Source organism: Homalodisca vitripennis, chromosome 2 (assembly GCF_021130785.1).
Source record: "Homalodisca vitripennis isolate AUS2020 chromosome 2, UT_GWSS_2.1, whole genome shotgun sequence".
NCBI lineage: Eukaryota > Metazoa > Arthropoda > Insecta > Hemiptera > Cicadellidae > Homalodisca > Homalodisca vitripennis.
Genome location: NC_060208.1, coordinates 72,606,638 through 72,625,292, shown reverse-complemented (window position 1 = coordinate 72,625,292; position 18,655 = coordinate 72,606,638). Strand labels below are relative to the sequence as shown.

General features: G+C 34.6%; 1 protein-coding gene across 3 annotated transcripts in view; it reads right to left on the bottom strand.

The window, feature by feature from the left end:
• The window catches only part of LOC124354154 (putative 3-phosphoinositide-dependent protein kinase 2), a 205,039-nt gene that overhangs the window by 176,020 nt on the left and 10,364 nt on the right, over positions 1 to 18,655 (bottom strand). The window contains exon 2 of one of the 3 annotated variants that reach the window (XM_046804406.1): positions 12,898 to 13,049. The exons of the other annotated variants lie outside the window; for them this stretch is intronic. Within the exon in view, the coding sequence (XP_046660362.1) occupies positions 12,898 to 12,948 (51 nt within the window). The 5' untranslated portion in view covers positions 12,949 to 13,049. The remainder of the gene's footprint in view (positions 1 to 12,897; positions 13,050 to 18,655) is intronic. 3 annotated transcript variants of the gene reach the window in all.

Below are 18,655 nucleotides of genomic sequence, written 5' to 3'. Positions count from 1 at the left end.
TTAGGATTGTTTTCCTTGGAAAGAACTCAGGTTGAGTTAAGTGCTGGGTTTAATATTTTCTATAACAGCCGGATCAAGTGCTAAACCTTGTTTATACTTGCACCATGAAATACTACATAGAACACGTTGAAGTTTGTCGTCGGTTGAGAACTTGTTAAAGAACGTCACCACACCCACATCCATATTTATGTTTTCTAAGTCTTTCTTGTTTCTTCTAATAGCTTGTACGTTGTAGTTTTGCAAGGAATCAATACCATCTGTCAGGCTACCTTGTTTCCCTCCAGTACTGTAACCGTCACTCAACTTGTTTCCCTTCATCAATTTTGTAATCAAATCAAGATTGTTATCAATTCAATCCTTGTTGTAATAATTTAAACCAGTCTCCTATCCGTGTCCAACAACTCAAATTTTTCTATAATAACAATGTCCCCATAAGGCTTAGATTCAACACTTTAAAACCGCTTTGAATATCCGTCTCCTAAATAACACTTATATCGAACCCCTTTGTCTACTCTGAACAAGCAAACATTGCCACGGCTACAACAGTTCAGTAACATTCTTTACGCAATCATGACCTACACTCTCTTTTACCAAATAACCATGGCAAAATTGAGAAAAAAACTCTGCATCCAATATTTTCCCATTGTAAATACTCGATACCCATTTAGCGAGGTATGGCCCCACATTTGCCATCCACTTTTAGTTGTACAGTTTCATGAGCTGCCTTTGTCATAGGCTCATTTGCTACGCTTTCTAAAGGCATTAGTAAGATCGCATTATACTGCTTGGATTGGCTGGTGTATTTGGGAGATTCGAAATATTAAAAAGCGGCAACAATTTCTTTTCCAATAACTTGGGAGTGCATACACTAATCTTACATTAATATAATAAAAATTGTCAATGAAAGGAATGTCTAAGTTATTTACATGTTTACAATATGTTAAAAAGCCAAGTAATTTTTAAGCTACGTACGATTTCCAATAACTTCTAAAATATCTTTCTTTTCACAAAACTTACGCACACAAGAAGTAATTTTCCTTAAATTCTAGAATTAAGCTATTTAATAGATAAAATTTACTAAACTATTTTTATTTTCCTAACTCATCTTCCTTTTAGGAGCTGAAGTTCGCTTAGCCTACAGCATCAGGTGTTATAGGCGGAATATTTTAATTGATACCCAGGGCTACTTGAAAAATATCATTTTGGTTCTTTTAGTTTCACCTTACAAGTTTTCATTAAGCCAAGTTTCAACGGGGCTTGTATCTAATACGTAGTATTATATAATCATTAAATTTCCTCCCCTTGGAAATTTCTTTTGGCCGTCATTGTAAAAAACAAATTAGAAATTAAACACAACTTGGAATAACATATCGGTAAATGACAATAAAGATGTTTGTTTACAAGTCAATTGAGTTGTTTTACAGTTGTCTGTTTCAGAGCAAGTAGCTCATGGAAAAAGTAAAACAACAATAACAGTAAAGAGTTATTATACGCAATAACTACTAATTTATAAGTGGTTCAAACAAAAAAGGTTAATGTTGACTAAGTTTCATAAATTTATTTTAGATCATGTTTTCTTTATACTATGTGTTATATATAAAACTTGTCAGAAATTTTCAGAGAAAAATAAAAAACAAAGGCCGAAAAATGACTTGTTTTATCAAAAATGCATACATATTTCACCTTGCGAGTAATAATGATGCATGACTGTCAAAATATCACATAGCAATGTAGATACAACATTTTTATCGAGGTTTTATTACTACAGCAATTTATATAATTGACTTTGTAATATGTTGTTAAAAGCATAATTTAATACTTATAAAAATAAATTTTAATATATTAATCAAAATCACACAACTTAAGCAAGTCCAATGTCAATATTTATTATATATGCTCATAACTTTGTATTGTATTCGTGATAAAGTACACGATAGTGTGCTAGTCCTTTGCCCACCACTGACTTGAGTGAATATGGGTCTAACGAGACACCCACAACAGTTGTCTTGCAGGCACATCACGTTGACGCAATCCCGTCCACTCTCTCGTTACGTGTTACTAAGAGTGCTAGGAAATATGTTAGAAGGTTAAGCGGGATTTGAACCCAGTACAGCTTACAACGAAAGCTCGGATTCAAACACTGTACCATATATCCACTCAATGGAATGTTTTCAAACAGAAAGTAATGTGTCTGCCTAACGGACTCTCAGTTGGATCACAACTACAATAGAAGGTCATTAGTAAGAGTGCTAGGAAATATGTTAGAAGGTTTTAAGCGGGATTTGAACCCAGTAACAGCTTACAACGAAAAGCTCGGATTCAAACACTGTTACCCATATATCCACTCAATGGAAATGTTTTCAACAGAAAGTAATGTGTCTGCCTAACGGACTCTCAGCTTGGATCACAACTACAATAGAAGGTCATTAGTAAGAGTGCTAGGAAATATGTTTAGAAGGTTAAGCGGGATTTGAACCCAGTACAGCTTACAACGAAAGCTCGGATTCAAACACTGTACCAATATATCCACTCAATGGAATGTTTTCAAACAGAAAGTAAGTGTCCTGCCTAACGGACTCTCAGTTGGATCACAACTACAATAGAAGGTCATTAGTAAGAGTGCTAGGAAATATGTTAGAAGGTTAAGCGGGATTTGAACCCAGTACAGCTTACAACGAAAGCTCGGATTCAAACACTGTACCATATATCCCACTCAATGGAATGTTTTCAAACAGAAAAGTAATGTGTCACTGCCTAACGGACTCTCAGTTGGATCACAACTACAATAGAAGGTCATTAGTAAGAGTGCTAGGAAATATGTTAGAAGGTTAAGCGGGATTTTGAACCCAGTACAGCTTACAACGAAAGCTCGGAATCAAACACTGTACCATATATCCACTCAATGGAATGTTTTTTCAAACAGAAAGTAATGTGTCTGCCTAACGGACTCTCATCTGGATCACAACTACAATAGAAGGTCATTAGTAAAGTGCTAGGAAATATGTTAGAAGGTTAAGCGGGATTTGAACCCAGTACAGCTTACAACGAAAGCTCGGATTCAAACACTGTACCATATATCCACTCAATGGAATGTTTTCAAACAGAAAGTAATGTGTCTGCCTAACGGACTCTCAGTTTGATCACAACTACAATAGAATGTCATTAGTAAGAGTGCTAGGAAATATGTTAGAGAAGGTTAAGCGGGATTTGAACCCAGTACAGCTTACAACGAAAGCTCGGAGTCAAACACTGTACCATATATCCACTCAATGGAATGTTTTCAAACAGAAAGTAATGTGGTCTGCCTAACGGACTCTCAGTTGGATCACAACTACAATAGAAGGTCATTAGTAAGAGTGCTATGGAAATATGTTAAGAAGGTTAAGCGGGATTTGAACCCAGTACAGCTTACAACGAAAGCTCGGATTCAAACACTGTACCATAATATCCACTCAATGGGAATGTTTTCAAACAGAAAGTAATGTGTCTGCCTAACGGACTCTCAGTTGGATCACAACTACAATAGAAGGTGTCATTAGTAAGAGTGCTAAGGAAATATGTTAGAAGGTTAAGCGGATTTGAACCCAGTACAGCTTACAACGAAAGCTCGGATTCAAACACTGTACCATATATCCACTCAATGGAATGTTTTTCAAACAGAAAGTAATGTGTCTGCCTAACGGACTCTCAGTTGGATCACAACTACAATTAGAAGGTCATTTAGTAAGAGTGCTAGGAAATATTGTTAGAAGGTTAAGCGGGGATTTGAACCCAGTACTGCTTACAACGAAAGCTCGGATTCAAACACTGTACCAATATATCCACTCAATGGAATTGTTTTCAAACAGAAAGTAATGTGTCTGCCTAACGGACTCTCAGTTTGGATCACAACTACAATAGAAGGTCATTAGTAAGAGTGCTAGGAAATATGTTAGAAGGTTAAGCGGGATTTGAACCCAGTAACAGCTTACAACTGAAAGCTCGGATTCAAACACTGTACCATATATCCACTCAATGGAATGTTTTCAAACAGAAAGTAATTGTGTCTGCCTAACGGACTCTCAGTTGGATCACAACTACAATAGAAGGTCATTAGTAAGAGTGCTAGGAAATATGTTAGAACAGGTTAAGCGGGATTTGAACCCAGTACAGCTTACAACGAAAGCTCGGATTTCAAAACACACTAGTACCATATATCCACTCAATGGAATGTTTTCAAACAGAAAGTAATGGTGTCTGCCTAACGGACTCCTCATTGGATCACAACTACAATAGAAGGTCATTAGTAAGAGTGCTAGGAAATATGTTTAGAAGGTTAAGCGGGATTTGAACCCAGTACAGCTTACACAAACGAAAGCTCGGATTTCAAACACTGTACCATATATCCACTCAATGGAATGTTTTCAAACAGAAAGTAAATGTGTCTGCCTAACGGACTCTCAGTTTGATCACAACTACAATAGAAGGTCATTAGTAAGAGTGCTAGGAAATATGTTAGAAGGTTAAGCGGGATTTGAACCCAGTACAGCTTACAACGAAAGCTCGGATTCAAACACTGTACCATATATCCACTCAATGGAATGTTTTCAAACAGAAAGTAATGTGTCTGCCTAACGGACTCTCAGTTGGATCACAACTACAATAGAAGGTCATTAGTAAGAGTGCTAGGAAATATGTTAGAAGGTTAAGCGGGATTTGAACCCAGTACAGCTTACAACGAAAGCTCGGATTCAAACACTGTACCATATATCCACTCAATGGAATGTTTTCAAACAGAAAGTAATGTGTCTGCCTAACGGACTCTCAGTTGGATCACAACTACAATAGAAGGTCATTAGTAAGAGTGCTAGGAAATATGTTAGAAGGTTAAGCGGGATTTGAACCCAGTACAGCTTACAACGAAAGCTCGGATTCAAACACTGTACCATATATCCACTCAATGGAATGTTTTCAAACAGAAAGTAATGTGTCTGCCTAACGGACTCTCAGTTGGATCACAACTACAATAGAAGGTCATTAGTAAGAGTGCTAGGAAATATGTTAGAAGGTTAAGCGGGATTTGAACCCAGTACAGCTTACAACGAAAGCTCGGATTCAAACACTGTACCATATATCCACTCAATGGAATGTTTTCAAACAGAAAGTAATGTGTCTGCCTAACGGACTCTCAGTTTGATCACAACTACAATAGAAGGTCATTAGTTAGTAACAAGCTAATTGAGTTGTAGGAGTGCGTAGGAGCGGAAAATCCTTTCAAGTCACCACCCTAACTCTACCACTCCCTCTTTGTGAAATAAAAATATGGGTACGTCAATAAGGAATGGCGAAAATGGTTGGATGGAACTCTAGTGAGAGGACGGGAGAAGATAAGTGGCGGAAAGTATCGAAATCCAAGTGGTTTGGATTTCAGTTAGAAAATAATTATTTCCCTTGGCTCTATAATAATGATGCTTCCTCGCAGGGTAATATTCCCTCTAGATCGACCATACACTGTCTTGTTACAAAGTAATAATGACAGGTTAATAATAACGATTTCTTGTCCGTAAGACAAATAATAATTAACATAACTTGGTAAAATATTAAGACACGTCAAATCCTAACGGTACAAGTTGCGTCTTTCTGACAATAGCTCTTCAATTACCCGTAACTTATAAAAAAGAACTACGTAAATTACTTACGATGCTGGTACGCCGGTTCGATTCCTCTTCTGTAGATCCAAAATTAACACGAACTAGTTATTCTACAGATTAATCTTTAAATGTTAATTTAATAATTGCTAAATTTGGAAAACATTGACAGACCACGGCGGTGCCCCTAGGTGTACTCGCGGCCCACTGCTGGCACTGCATTACCCGATGGAAATTTCCAGCTGACAAGCCTGGGTGGTCACGGCTGGTCATCAGCATTCAGCAATTCTGGCCATCTTCCAACGTCAAGGTCGTCAAGGCCGCCATATAACGGAGTCGCGCCCACCTGCCCTGCTGCAATCCGCAATAGTGCGGACGCGAAATGCATTGGTAACAAACAAACGCGCGCGCGTGCATCCACGAGCGTGTTTAATTATTAATAGATACATATAAACATTAGTCCGATCCAACGAGAAATAAAAAAAATTGGGCTACAATAAAACCGCCTCGCTGTGGATGTTTGGGGTAATATCCTACAAACTTACTATCAACTATTATACAGATCTTCCACGGCTATTCATCATATAATAAATTTCAAACAAAACTCCGATTTTACGCACATCCTAAATATTTAATTTAACTTTCCACATCAGCATTAACGTATTGTTTATTAAGTTATAATATACTGTACTGACATACATGGGAAAAGATATTAAATTTGTTGAACATTTATCGTTTCCTTATACTTAAAGACTGAATGTCTTATGAATTGTCTTTTTTTAGCAACAACGTGAATATAATTATTTATCTCTTATTTACAGTATACACTACCCATAAATTTGCCGTATACATAGTTTTCAAAAGACCATGCAAGATTTATTAGTTTTATGTAGAAAATGTTTTCAATGTAAGTGACTTTTTTAATTGTCTTACTTTTCCGATAGCTAACTACGAAACAGTTTTTTACCTATGCTGAAATTCGCTTGACTATTATTATTTTCTAAACATTTCCATAGACTAGCGGTGGGATGATATGTTTCAACTTGTGAGGAAGTACTGTCTATATAAACTCTATGTGTATCTACCGTTTAAACGGTTAGTTGTTTCAAAAACTAGCTACAAGAAATGATGATAAACAACATGTTTATTGACTATACAACTTGTGTTACAACATCGAGGGATCCGGGTTCGAGTCCCGGCGGAGCAAGTACTTTTTGTGATTCAATGTTTGTTGAAAAATTATATTTATATATATATATATATATATATATATATATATATATATACTAGCAGTTTCCCGCGGCTTCGCACGCAATTTCCCGTTGAGGATACTTTAAACTATATTCACTTATTCTTTTTCTATCACATACTAAACATTGCTGAGATAACTGACAGTCGTTCCTTCGTGAGCCTCTTGGGCGCATTATGAAGGAAGGTATGTATCATATTCCTGCCTCTATCTTTCGTGGTTTTTGCTAGGTGTTGATAAGTTATTCAGAACAGTTACTGTATACGGATGAATCTCGGTAAACTAATTAGGTTATAAAGAATCACATTCGGTCTGTTAAAATTAATTTTCTGTCTAAGATATTTCCAGTATTATTTTAGGAGTGTGCCTTCAAGAAAATGTATCAAAGAAACCAAGTTTCGATCATAAAGTGTCTTCTTTCGGCTCTTTTAATTTACCTTCGATGTAACCAAATTCGATTACCTTATGTGCAAACATTCACGGATTTGTATAATGAGGTTGTTTTCATAATAGCGTTTAATAGTATTTTCTTTGAATTAAATAGTTTATTGATCATTGATGCAATCTGAATTTAAAAACACTACTGATCATGCACTTTACAATAAAAACGTTTTAAATTTTAAATGTAAACAAATGTTTCTGCCTCTTTGATGAACTTCAGCTGAAAGTATTATCAGCTGTTAAGTATCAGTTCGCTTTGTATTACGTGTCGTAGCGCAGTCTGTCGGATTCAATATAAAACACACCAACATCAACAACAATTTATAATTAAAAAATTAATGAAATAAACTATTAAAATTGGACCAAATACCTCTCTAAAAGTATGCTTATATTACTTCCAGGAACGTGTAGAATCACTGTACAACATTTCACGATGTTTCGTGCATTGGTTCCAGAGTTATAACGGAACATACAAACAAACATTCGCATTTATATATATACAGCTGACAATTTTGTACGGATTGTAATACCAATTGAACTCTAACTCGCGACGATAATATTTATAAAATTAGTTTTCGTCATTAAACAAAAATTTATATTAACCAGCCAAAAGGCCATGCCACTCTTAATTGTACATCTTAAGACATCCCATCGCGTCAGCCACGTAACCGCCGATGAGGTAATGATCTCGTAAGTTACGGTAACTTAGCCGTAGTATGGATTCTTGAAACGCGAAGGTTATACAATATTAAAACCTGATGTTGGAGGAAATTTGCCGAAAATAATGATTGAACTATACTTCATCACGATAACATATTCCTGAACTATAACTGTATGGACAGAAAAGTAGTCTCTACTTGTTGGAACAGGTAAGTGATAAACACAACACATTACACGATGATTACGCAACAATCTACTTAATTTTTAAATAGGCACAATTATGCTACTTTTAAGAGATAGCTATAAAAATAGAATACATCAATGTAGAAAAAGAAGTGCGACATCAGTGATCACAGAATTCAGTAAAACTGGGGTTTCCAATATTGGCAGATTTCTTCCAAAACATTTTAGTACCAAAACACAAAACTAATGTTTAATTGTTAAACAAGCTTTCGTGGATATCCTTGATGCTATCACGTTATTATTTTGTATTGCGAAACAATAAATTAAATATTGGGTATTGAGAATTAAATGTCATGATCTAATAGTAAAGGTTGTACAAAGTTCTTCGAGGTTCTGAATCCACTTTAATCTGAGAAATCGTCTGGACACGATTGGCCAGATAACCAATTAGGCTACATTCAAGTATTTTGGTACCGTATGCAATGATTACTCGTGAAGACGAGGTGGTGCACGACCGTTCTGAAGTACCATTCCCAGGGGCCGATCTGTACCAATAACTTGTTTCTTTCTCCATACAGCCGGGCATCACAAAACTCGCTCCACTATTCGAAAGTCTACAACGGCTGACAACCCTCCGGGGTCCTGGAACCGAAGGGCGGAAAGGCGCACCCTGGCGGCCTTCTGAGAAATGTCTTGGCGGGTGCAAAGTGACGGGATAATATCTCTCCTTCGGAGAAGATACGGTGACGGGCGTCAAGATGACATGGGATCAGACGGGGCTTTTAAAGAAGCATATAAGTCAACGATTTAGAAGGAAATACCAGATTCTAATTCATTATTTACGTTAAAGAGTCACTCTTCGGATCTGTTAGTTACCAAAGAGTTAGTAACAACAATACCAGGATGAAACGTGTATTTAACTTGTTAATATAAATAATTAGAATAAGTGTCTTTATGCAGGTTGTATGAGACCACCTATGTAATTATGTTTAGTGCAGAACTGTTATACCTATTTAATTTTGGGACAAAACCTAATCCCTAAAACTCAAAATTTTTAAATAGCAAGGCAATTTTATACCCTGTAAAAAGATCGTGTGAAAACAAACAAGTTTTGCTTGTAACATTTTGTTCTGACACAAATAGTTTTAAATAGTTGTCAAAACATGGATTTGTCTAAATTAAAATAAAAAGTGAATATTTTCGTTACTATTATTATTAATTTTAGGTCTATTTAAAATTGACACTTCTTAAATTAAAGTTAATGAAAAAAATCCGTTGTTAAATAACCAAAGAAGGTTATTTTTACACACTTAATTTAATACATAGTTAACTTTGCAACAAATGTATCTCGCAAAAAAACTGTTTTACAGATATTCAAAATGCATTGGATTGTTTTCTTTGGAAAGATCTGCTCTTGTCTGGAATGTATCATCCCCCACCAATTGTAGCAATAGCATTTCTTATTCTGACCATAATTTTATTTTTACTCGTCGACCCACAAATAATAATCCATCCTAGTAAGGTCCGTTGATCTTGCTAGGAAGTTCACGGGATCATCCATCTCCCGGGACAATGTTGCTCAAGCCCAGATACGAAAGTAGTTCTACGAAGAAAGTCCTCTATTTCAAGTTCCTGGTGTGGTGCATATAGTAGGGATGAAACTTATAATCTTTCAGTATTGTACGTCATGTGGCCCAGATCCTAGGTTATATTGTAGAGGATTCGTAGGGGTTGAGTGTTTCTGCTGCTAAAACCCCAGGAAATGTTTTCATCTCTAAAAGGTCTCATATGCTGTTCATTTTTATTTTGTCACGTTGAATATTCTCAGTACCTGGAAAACTATAAACCAGTCTTTGATATACGATTCGGAAATGATGTCCTCGGTCTGGATACCACCGTGTATAGAGGCAAGTAGCAGCTGTGTAATTCTTGAGACATTCTCCTAATACCGTACGCATGTCATATGTTTCATTGCTACAGCATTTTAGAACTACTTAATTGCAACTAATATACAGTTAAATATTGGTAAAAGAGAAATTGATAACACAATCTAAACTAAAGCTATAAAGTTAAAACCTAAATAACTGTTTTAGCAAGTCGACAGGAAAAAAGTTCAAAGGAACCGCAATATAAATTTTTTTAAATGAATGTTCATAATTAATCCACAGTAATACAAACAATTGCTCATCATTGGAATTTTTAAAACTGAATGGGACAACATATAGATTGATATTTTGAGTTGTGCTTAGAAGAAAGCGGTAATCACTTATAAGTAGGAAACTATATATTGAAGAATAAAAACAATGACATTCACTGTTACCAGAAACTGACAAGACATACGGGACTACTCTCTTTTATTCTTTCTTTGGGCAAATCGTTTTATGATTAGTTAGAAATATTCATTCAAGTAATAATATTGATTAAATTTAAAATAAATTTTAAAATAAACTAATGATGAAATGACGAATAACAGTTTTTCATGCTTTATTAAACTTTTTATTATTGGTCATGGTTAGAAAAGTTTTAATTTGATGTCACAAAAAACAGGTAAGAAAAGAATATTACATTTAGAAATCAGTTAAAATAAATAATTTAAAATATTTCCAAACTGTCTGTGATAGGAAGAAACTTTATATACAAACAAGTATTTCATTTATGAACAAAGACGCCAATAATTATGAAATATTATTTTGTGAAGCCTTTCATGTTCATTAAACACATCATTAGAACCACATAACTGATTTTTTTCATGCAAAAGCAAAAAGGCCACAAATCAAGTATTTGATTCCAATGAGAAGACGCTGGTAGAATGTGTACAAACATGTATGTTTTTAAATGACCTTTTTACAGTGTATGATATTACCTACCATGCAATTTAAGAATTTTGTGTTTTAAAGAAATTAATATTTTTGGGGTGGTAAAGGTATTTTATCATATTACCGTGTGTAATATTGTTTAAAAACTTGTTTTACAATAAAAAAATCATGTATTTTGATACAATACTTATTGTTTATCGTTACAAAAATACATAACACCACAAATTTACTCACGTTTTAGCCACCATTTATTATATGAAAAGAAATTATTTAAAAAATTTGTGTTCAAAATACACAGTACACAAATATTTTCAATATGATGACCAACTTGATTGAGTCTGTTTACGTTTGAGATTCTCGAAAATTCAACCTATGACATCCATGTTTATGGAACACTCTATATTGAAAAATATATGAACATATTAAAAAAAAAAAAGATTCTTTATGGTTGAAGTAGAAGGAAGATATTTAAACGAAAGACGCAGGTAGGCTATAACAGTTTTTCACTAAACATACCGCACGGGTCGTCTCACACAACCTTTATAAGATAGATATTTAGGTTTAGATTAACAAGGTAAATACACGTTTAATCAGGGTATTATTACTACAAACTCAGTGTTAACTAACAATTTCAATTAGTGACTCTCTTAACACTAACAGTGAAATAGGATTTTGTATTACTTTGTGGTAACTTTTTAATGTGGCATGTGGAGTAGACATTTGATTTCTAAACAACACTAACACTGAAATAGGATTTTGTATTACTTTGTGGTAACTTTTTAATGTGGCATGTGGAGTAGACAAATTGATTTCTAAACAACACTAACACTGAAATAGGATTTTGTATTACTTTGTGGTAACTTTTTAATGTGGCATGTGGAGTAGACAAATGATTTCTAAACAACACTAACACTGAAATAGGATTTTGTATTACTTTGTGGTAACTTTTTAATGTGGCATGTGGAGTAGACAAATGATTTCTAAACAACACTAACACTGAAATAGGATTTTGTATTACTTTGTGGTAACTTTTTAATGTGGCATGTGGAGTAGACAAATGATTTCTAAACAACACTAACACTGAAATAGGATTTTGTATTACTTTGTGGTAACTTTTTAATGTGGCATGTGGAGTAGACAAATGATTTCTAAACAACACTAACACTGAAATAGGATTTTGTATTACTTTGTGGTAACTTTTTAATGTGGCATGTGGAGTAGACAAATGATTTCTAAACAACACTAACACTGAAATAGGATTTTGTATTACTTTGTGGTAACTTTTTAATGTGGCATGTGGAGTAGACAAATGATTTCTAAACAACACTAACACTGAAATAGGATTTTGTATTACTTTGTGGTAACTTTTTAATGTGGCATGTGGAGTAGACATTTGATTTCTAAACAACACTAACACTGAAATAGGATTTTGTATTACTTTGTGGTAACTTTTTAATGTGGCATGTGGAGTAGACAAATGATTTCTAAACAACACTAACACTGAAATAGGATTTTGTATTACTTTGTGGTAACTTTTTAATGTGGCATGTGGAGTAGACAAATGATTTTCTAAACATAGAGATTGTGCTGGTGGAGCAAACATACCTGAGATCTGACCAGTATACAATATACTACTGAATCTATTCACATCGTTCCTCTTTGCTCTGTCGGGCAATAATAATATGCTGAATTTATGTTCTTGATCACGAAGCTAAACCAATCCGTCTTTTAAAAAGTAATAAACGATAAATTATACATTAATGTCCGAATAATGTTTTTAAAGGATTTTTTAGTTACACGAAAGATGTTGGACATCTATATATCACTTTTTATACTTTTAAATAATCAATTAGTAATTACAGACATTAGAAATAACAAATGCAAAAAAGTATACTATGCAAAAATTATAACTTTTACTCACATTCTTTTTGCGAGTGATCAATGTTTTGAAACATTTCAGGACGGATGTCATCAGGATGAGGAAGTGGGAAGGAAAAATCAATTAAACTTTTTTCTACTCCGCACACACCGAGTTTTTAATGATATAACAGCAAACATCGCGTTTCGAAATACCTGAAACACAACACTTCATATTATTATTATATTAGTGAAACAGAACATAAGAAAAGTATTCAATAATAACAGTTGAGTGAAGACAGAAATCCGTAAACGACAATGACATCATAGATTTAAAGCAATTGCAAGCAATACAGGTGATATTTCAAGCACAGACAGAATAGGTAGGCCTACTGTAAATAAAAATTCTAAAAACGTAACCGCAGGATGACGTTTTTAGTATACCGTAATCTTTTATCGCATACCTTGCGCATACATTCCAATATGAAAATAGATTGTTTCGTAAACGGCTGTTCCATAAATTCCTGAAGATAAAATAGAACAGTGACGTAGGAACAGTCTAGACAGTTCAATTCAATGAGGCGTTAATTGGAATTGTCTCCATCTCTAGCAAAAATAGCGTTTCATTAGGAGCCAAGGAACAGTCTCATGCCTCCTCCACCTCCTACAGACTCGACCGTCAGCAATGTAGTTTGAAACATACCAATGACACAGTGTCGGCGGATTTAAAAAGAACAGGCTCTGCCATCTATCGGGGCGCGTTTGAACTACGACCAGTAACGGCACGACCGCAGAGTACGGTTGCCTTTTCAGTGCTGCCAACATTATTATGGAATCATGCACTTGGAGATTTATAAATAGTTCTTATCTTTCAGGGAATATTCGAAAAATCTAAGAACTTATACGCATCGTAAAACACAGCGGGTTAAAACAAAATCACACAATCTCAGACCAAACATTCTTAAGGTTTTGGAGAAACACAGTCCTCTGTTGTGTCCTGTTTAAAGTTTCCAGTTTCGCCGCTACAACGTGCTCTTTTAATTATTCACTGGTTTTCTTTTCTTCCATTATTACGTTTTCCTTACAAAATTACAACACAACGTCTTTACATCCAGTTTTTGCGTTGCGTCAGTTACCATCAGAATTTCACCTGAAATTGTTATAGTTTCAAGTAATTCTAAAACCACAACATTCCATTTCTCCTGTTAGGTACATTTTGTTCAGCATATAAGCAATTTCCGAATTAGCCACAAGGACAGTTTCACTAGATTTATGTCGAAACATTTTGCCATATTTTCCTTGACTCTATTTAAAACTCTATTTTCTGCAGTACGTCACACTTTTGGTCTGCTGAAATCCCGATATTGGGAATTAGTTTGGTCATTTAACCTTGTCACAAAGACTGAAAACATACGTGCAGGAGTTCAGTAATCGGTGCTCCATCAATACATTAACTTGGGCTTCAGTTTGTGTTTCTAATATTGACGCCATTAAAGAATTTCTTTTTGGTGAACTCCGTTTTAAAACATTTTAAAATCCAACAGTCTTAATTGCGCCATTAGTAACGATAAAAAAAACTAATATTAGTCTATTTTGCAAATAACTATTGGTGTAAATTGTCATAGTTAACAGGCAAATAGACGTCACTATATGACAGAAAAGGAAATCAAATTAAAATTTGCGGTTTACATGATCGATGAAAAAATTAATGTGTATTAAAACTGAACTGTTAGACTACATTTATATGCAAACTTTGATAGCACGTAAGCGGATGCGGAAGCGAATGTTGCTCGAACTGCCTCGAACAGTTTCGATGACGAACGAGACATAAATATGAGCACTATTACTAAGTCAATAATTTAAATATACAACGTATGAACCTCAAATTTTATTTGACCTATTATTGTGTGGACACACATCAACTACTACCACACAATGTTATATAATTAAAATGTGACCACACCCTTTCGATTGGAAGACTGGCTTAACCATCCTTCAGAATTTATCAAGTTCCTGCCGACTTGGCAAAGGGCCAGAGTTATATAATAGACCTTGGAAAGTTGAAACTGCAACTGACCTGTCCTCTTTATATAAGCGATGGACTACAACACCTTCACTGGTGGAGGAACACCGCCTCAAGCTTTCGAGTGACAATGCGTTAGAGACTGATCTTGTACATCATGCATCGTATGTCCCGGCACTCAAGAGTTAAAAATTAAATGAGTGGTGGATTCTGTGAGATGGACATTGAGGGTGACCAATCTAAACGAGACAGTTTTATAATTAAATACAATTTATTGTATTTTTTATTTTTTCAGCCGGCTCTGAAATACGTTAACATAGTAATGTAACTCAAACCTTGACAATTATCTTAGGCTATACCCAGTAGTAAAACATGAAAATAGCTGACCAAAAGAAAAGAATTTATTATTCAAAAAGTAAAGCAAAATTTATTTAATAAGGGTGTGACATACGTCTCATCTTGTAAAATGTAACGAAAACGTTATTTCCACCAACTTGTTGCCTTAAATGTTAGGTAAAATTTATTTAAATTAAACTTCTTTCTACTCCGTACGAAAATATAAAGTACTGAGCCTAAGAAAGACAATGCGTACATGCCATGTAATAACACATTTAAAACATTTTAAATGTTATTAGTTTTTACGAAATATGTCTTTGGTAATTACTTTAAATATTTTTGATTGTTTATAGCGTGCATTATAGACGTGATATGGTCATCTCCCAAGTCCCTCTGTATATCTACCGCGTGGCAAGGGCAGATAGAAGGATTGACCAGTGGGAATCCAAACGGTCCTCATACGGAATGTCGGAATGGGCGGAATGGCGGAGAATGAGCCGTTGGCGGTTATAAACATTCCTTGCCAAGGCCATCTGACGGTCTTATTGAAGGTCAATGCCCTCCCCTCCCCCGCCAAGAAACCTCAATGCCGTCTACCTCCTCCACCCAATCCCCACCCACAGACAGACGTTACCACCAGAGCTATATAATCGATAAGCTTCCCGTCACAACATTACATTGGTACAGTGAATTGTAAACTTACATGTCCTACAAATAAGGCTCAAAAACACAAGTACTGTTAAGAAATTTCTGTATTCTCAGAATGTTTTGAATGCTCCTGGATTTCACAACTTTAGAACTTTAATGTGGGGAACTATCAATTTCTTCTAACTATAGTTTTTTTATTTATTGTTATGTTTTAATAGTATTACAGAATTCTTTAATTTTTCCAAATAGCCGGTATCTACTTTATTACATACACTAATCTTAAAACAGATAATTTATTTCTTTTACTTCTTAGGAAGTTTGCCATTCTGCTGAGTGACAGCAAAATATACAAAATGTCAGGTTTATGGCACAATTAATTCTCAATATATCCCATACAAAATGTCAGGTTTATGGCACAATTAATTCTCAATATATCCCATACAAAATGTCAGGTTTATGGCAGGATTAATTCTCAATATATCCCATACAAAATGTCAGGTTTATGGCACAATTAATTCACAATATATCTCATACAAAATGTCAGGTTTATGGCACGATTAATTCTCAATACATCCCATACAATATGTCCGGTTTATGGTACAATTAATTCTCAAGATATAACCCCCCTCCCTTCCCCCCATGAGAAAGGCAAGCCTTTGCTAACCCATAGCCTAACAATGTTGAATTTTTATTGTTGGTTGACTTACAAAACAACGTGCCATAATTCATATTTAGGACTATGCACTTGGTGAGTGTCAAAATTTTACACCCTTGGAATAAAACGAGATGATCCAAATGGATGATTGTATTTTATAATGCACGTCCCAGATTGGGAACAGCTGAGCATTACTGAATCAAAAAAATCCATATAATTATTATTAAACTTAATTTTAACTTGAAAATTATTTGTTAACATTCATTTTTTAAGACATAAAATCATAAATTCTGACTCTTTCTCTATTGTGTATAAAATGCTTTGTTTACAAATACCCTCCACAAGTATTTTGAACCGGTGAACAACTTGTAACATGCCTATACTTATATATCTGTGTATATGTATGTAAATACTCTCAGTAAAAAACAAAAACACTATTTACAAAAATTTGGAATTTAGGTGAGGTAATTAACAAAAGTCCATTTAGGCTAACACTTTCTGAAATGTTAATACCAATGTAATTTTACAATATAATTCGATTTGTTATACCAAGTTTTCCGAATTTTCCTTTTACGATTCAATGAATTTTGGACATATTTTAGACACAAACCAATTCTCCAAAAAAAGTGTTGATTGAAGGTATAAGAATTCTATTCTAATTGTGGAAGATTGAAACTATAAGGCACTCAAGCCAGTGTCCTCAATCACACTGTAACTACTTTTTGCTCTGCTAGCTATAAACACTCATGACTCAACAAAATATGGTATGCAAATATTTACTGTTTAGCTAGCATACCTGTATACAACCAAGCTCACACATTCTGCAAATGCATTTGACTATTTAGCAGAACATGATTATTCAACCACATGAAGAAACATTTCAATATTGAAATAGCAAACAGATTTTACAAAGCTAAACTATAAGTTACTTGTAGTATAGTAACTAATAGTTTAATAGTAAATATATTTATAATTTTAATACAATTTTTAATTTACAAAAATATTTTGCTTGAAGAGTACAAAGTTTATAAGTAAAAGGAATATAATAGGGGAATTCATGTTAAATAAGAAGTTACAATTCAGCCCCAATTATCTGTTCAACACAATACTCCATCTTAACTGCACCTCGCCAACCAAATGACCAGCAGACCAGCTGATAATGTTAGTAGACCAGGAACTGGAATCTCCAAGTTAGTGTCAGTCTTCTGCCAGTTGCGATGTTGTATCGTCCTAACCCTTTCAGGATTAAAAAGTGCTAATTTCCTTATATGGTTGTATTTAAATGATCACTTAAACTACAGTTTTGAATTTTTTAAACTAAAACTTTTATTTTGAAAAAAAAAAAAAAAAAAAAATAGGCTAAAGCTAAACTTTCGTTATGATTAGGCTTTAAATATAGTAGAACATGATATCAATGATAATGATTAGTGAGCAATACCATGATGCACTGGCCGTGGTGGTTACAGAATACCTTTGGCATCAATGCAATTTGGGTGTCAAACATGAAAATGTTCATTAAGATTCACAGTTCCTGTCAGGGATTCATCTGGGGGAGAAGCGATGAAATCACCTCGATGGGAACTTGCGGGCGACTTTATTGCAAAGGTAGTTGAATACCGAAAGCAAGTGATGGACACTAGGGTCTCCGCATTTCAGACCGAGATGGCTGAATGGTTCGGTCTGGTCATTGTGAATAGAGGGAACACACCATTTTCCAACAGTGGGATACACCTCTTCCATACAATTACAGACAAGAAAAATGGAGAGCTTTACTGGTTTTTATCGGGCAGACATTCTGAAAGAGATTATGCATTGGGTTCGTTCCTTGAAATGTTCTGACCTAAGGAACATCACCTACGACGGTAAACTCAAATGTAAATACATGCTGGAAGCTTTCTTCTGAAATACAACTCTCACAGGACACCACTGTTCTGAAAAAGGTCTCTGACAGGCAGGCGTAGAACAGTATTTGCATTTGTTCAAGGGGTATTGTAAACCAAAAAATTAGAAAATAAGGTAACACAGATTCAGTGTTGCCTAACAAATGGACTAATACTGTACGACCCCTCTTGTTACACTCTGTCTCTATTACAAGACAGGTGTATGCCACACCACAAACTGCCTAACAGGTCTTGTGAGGTTGTTTGCAAAATTTCAAAT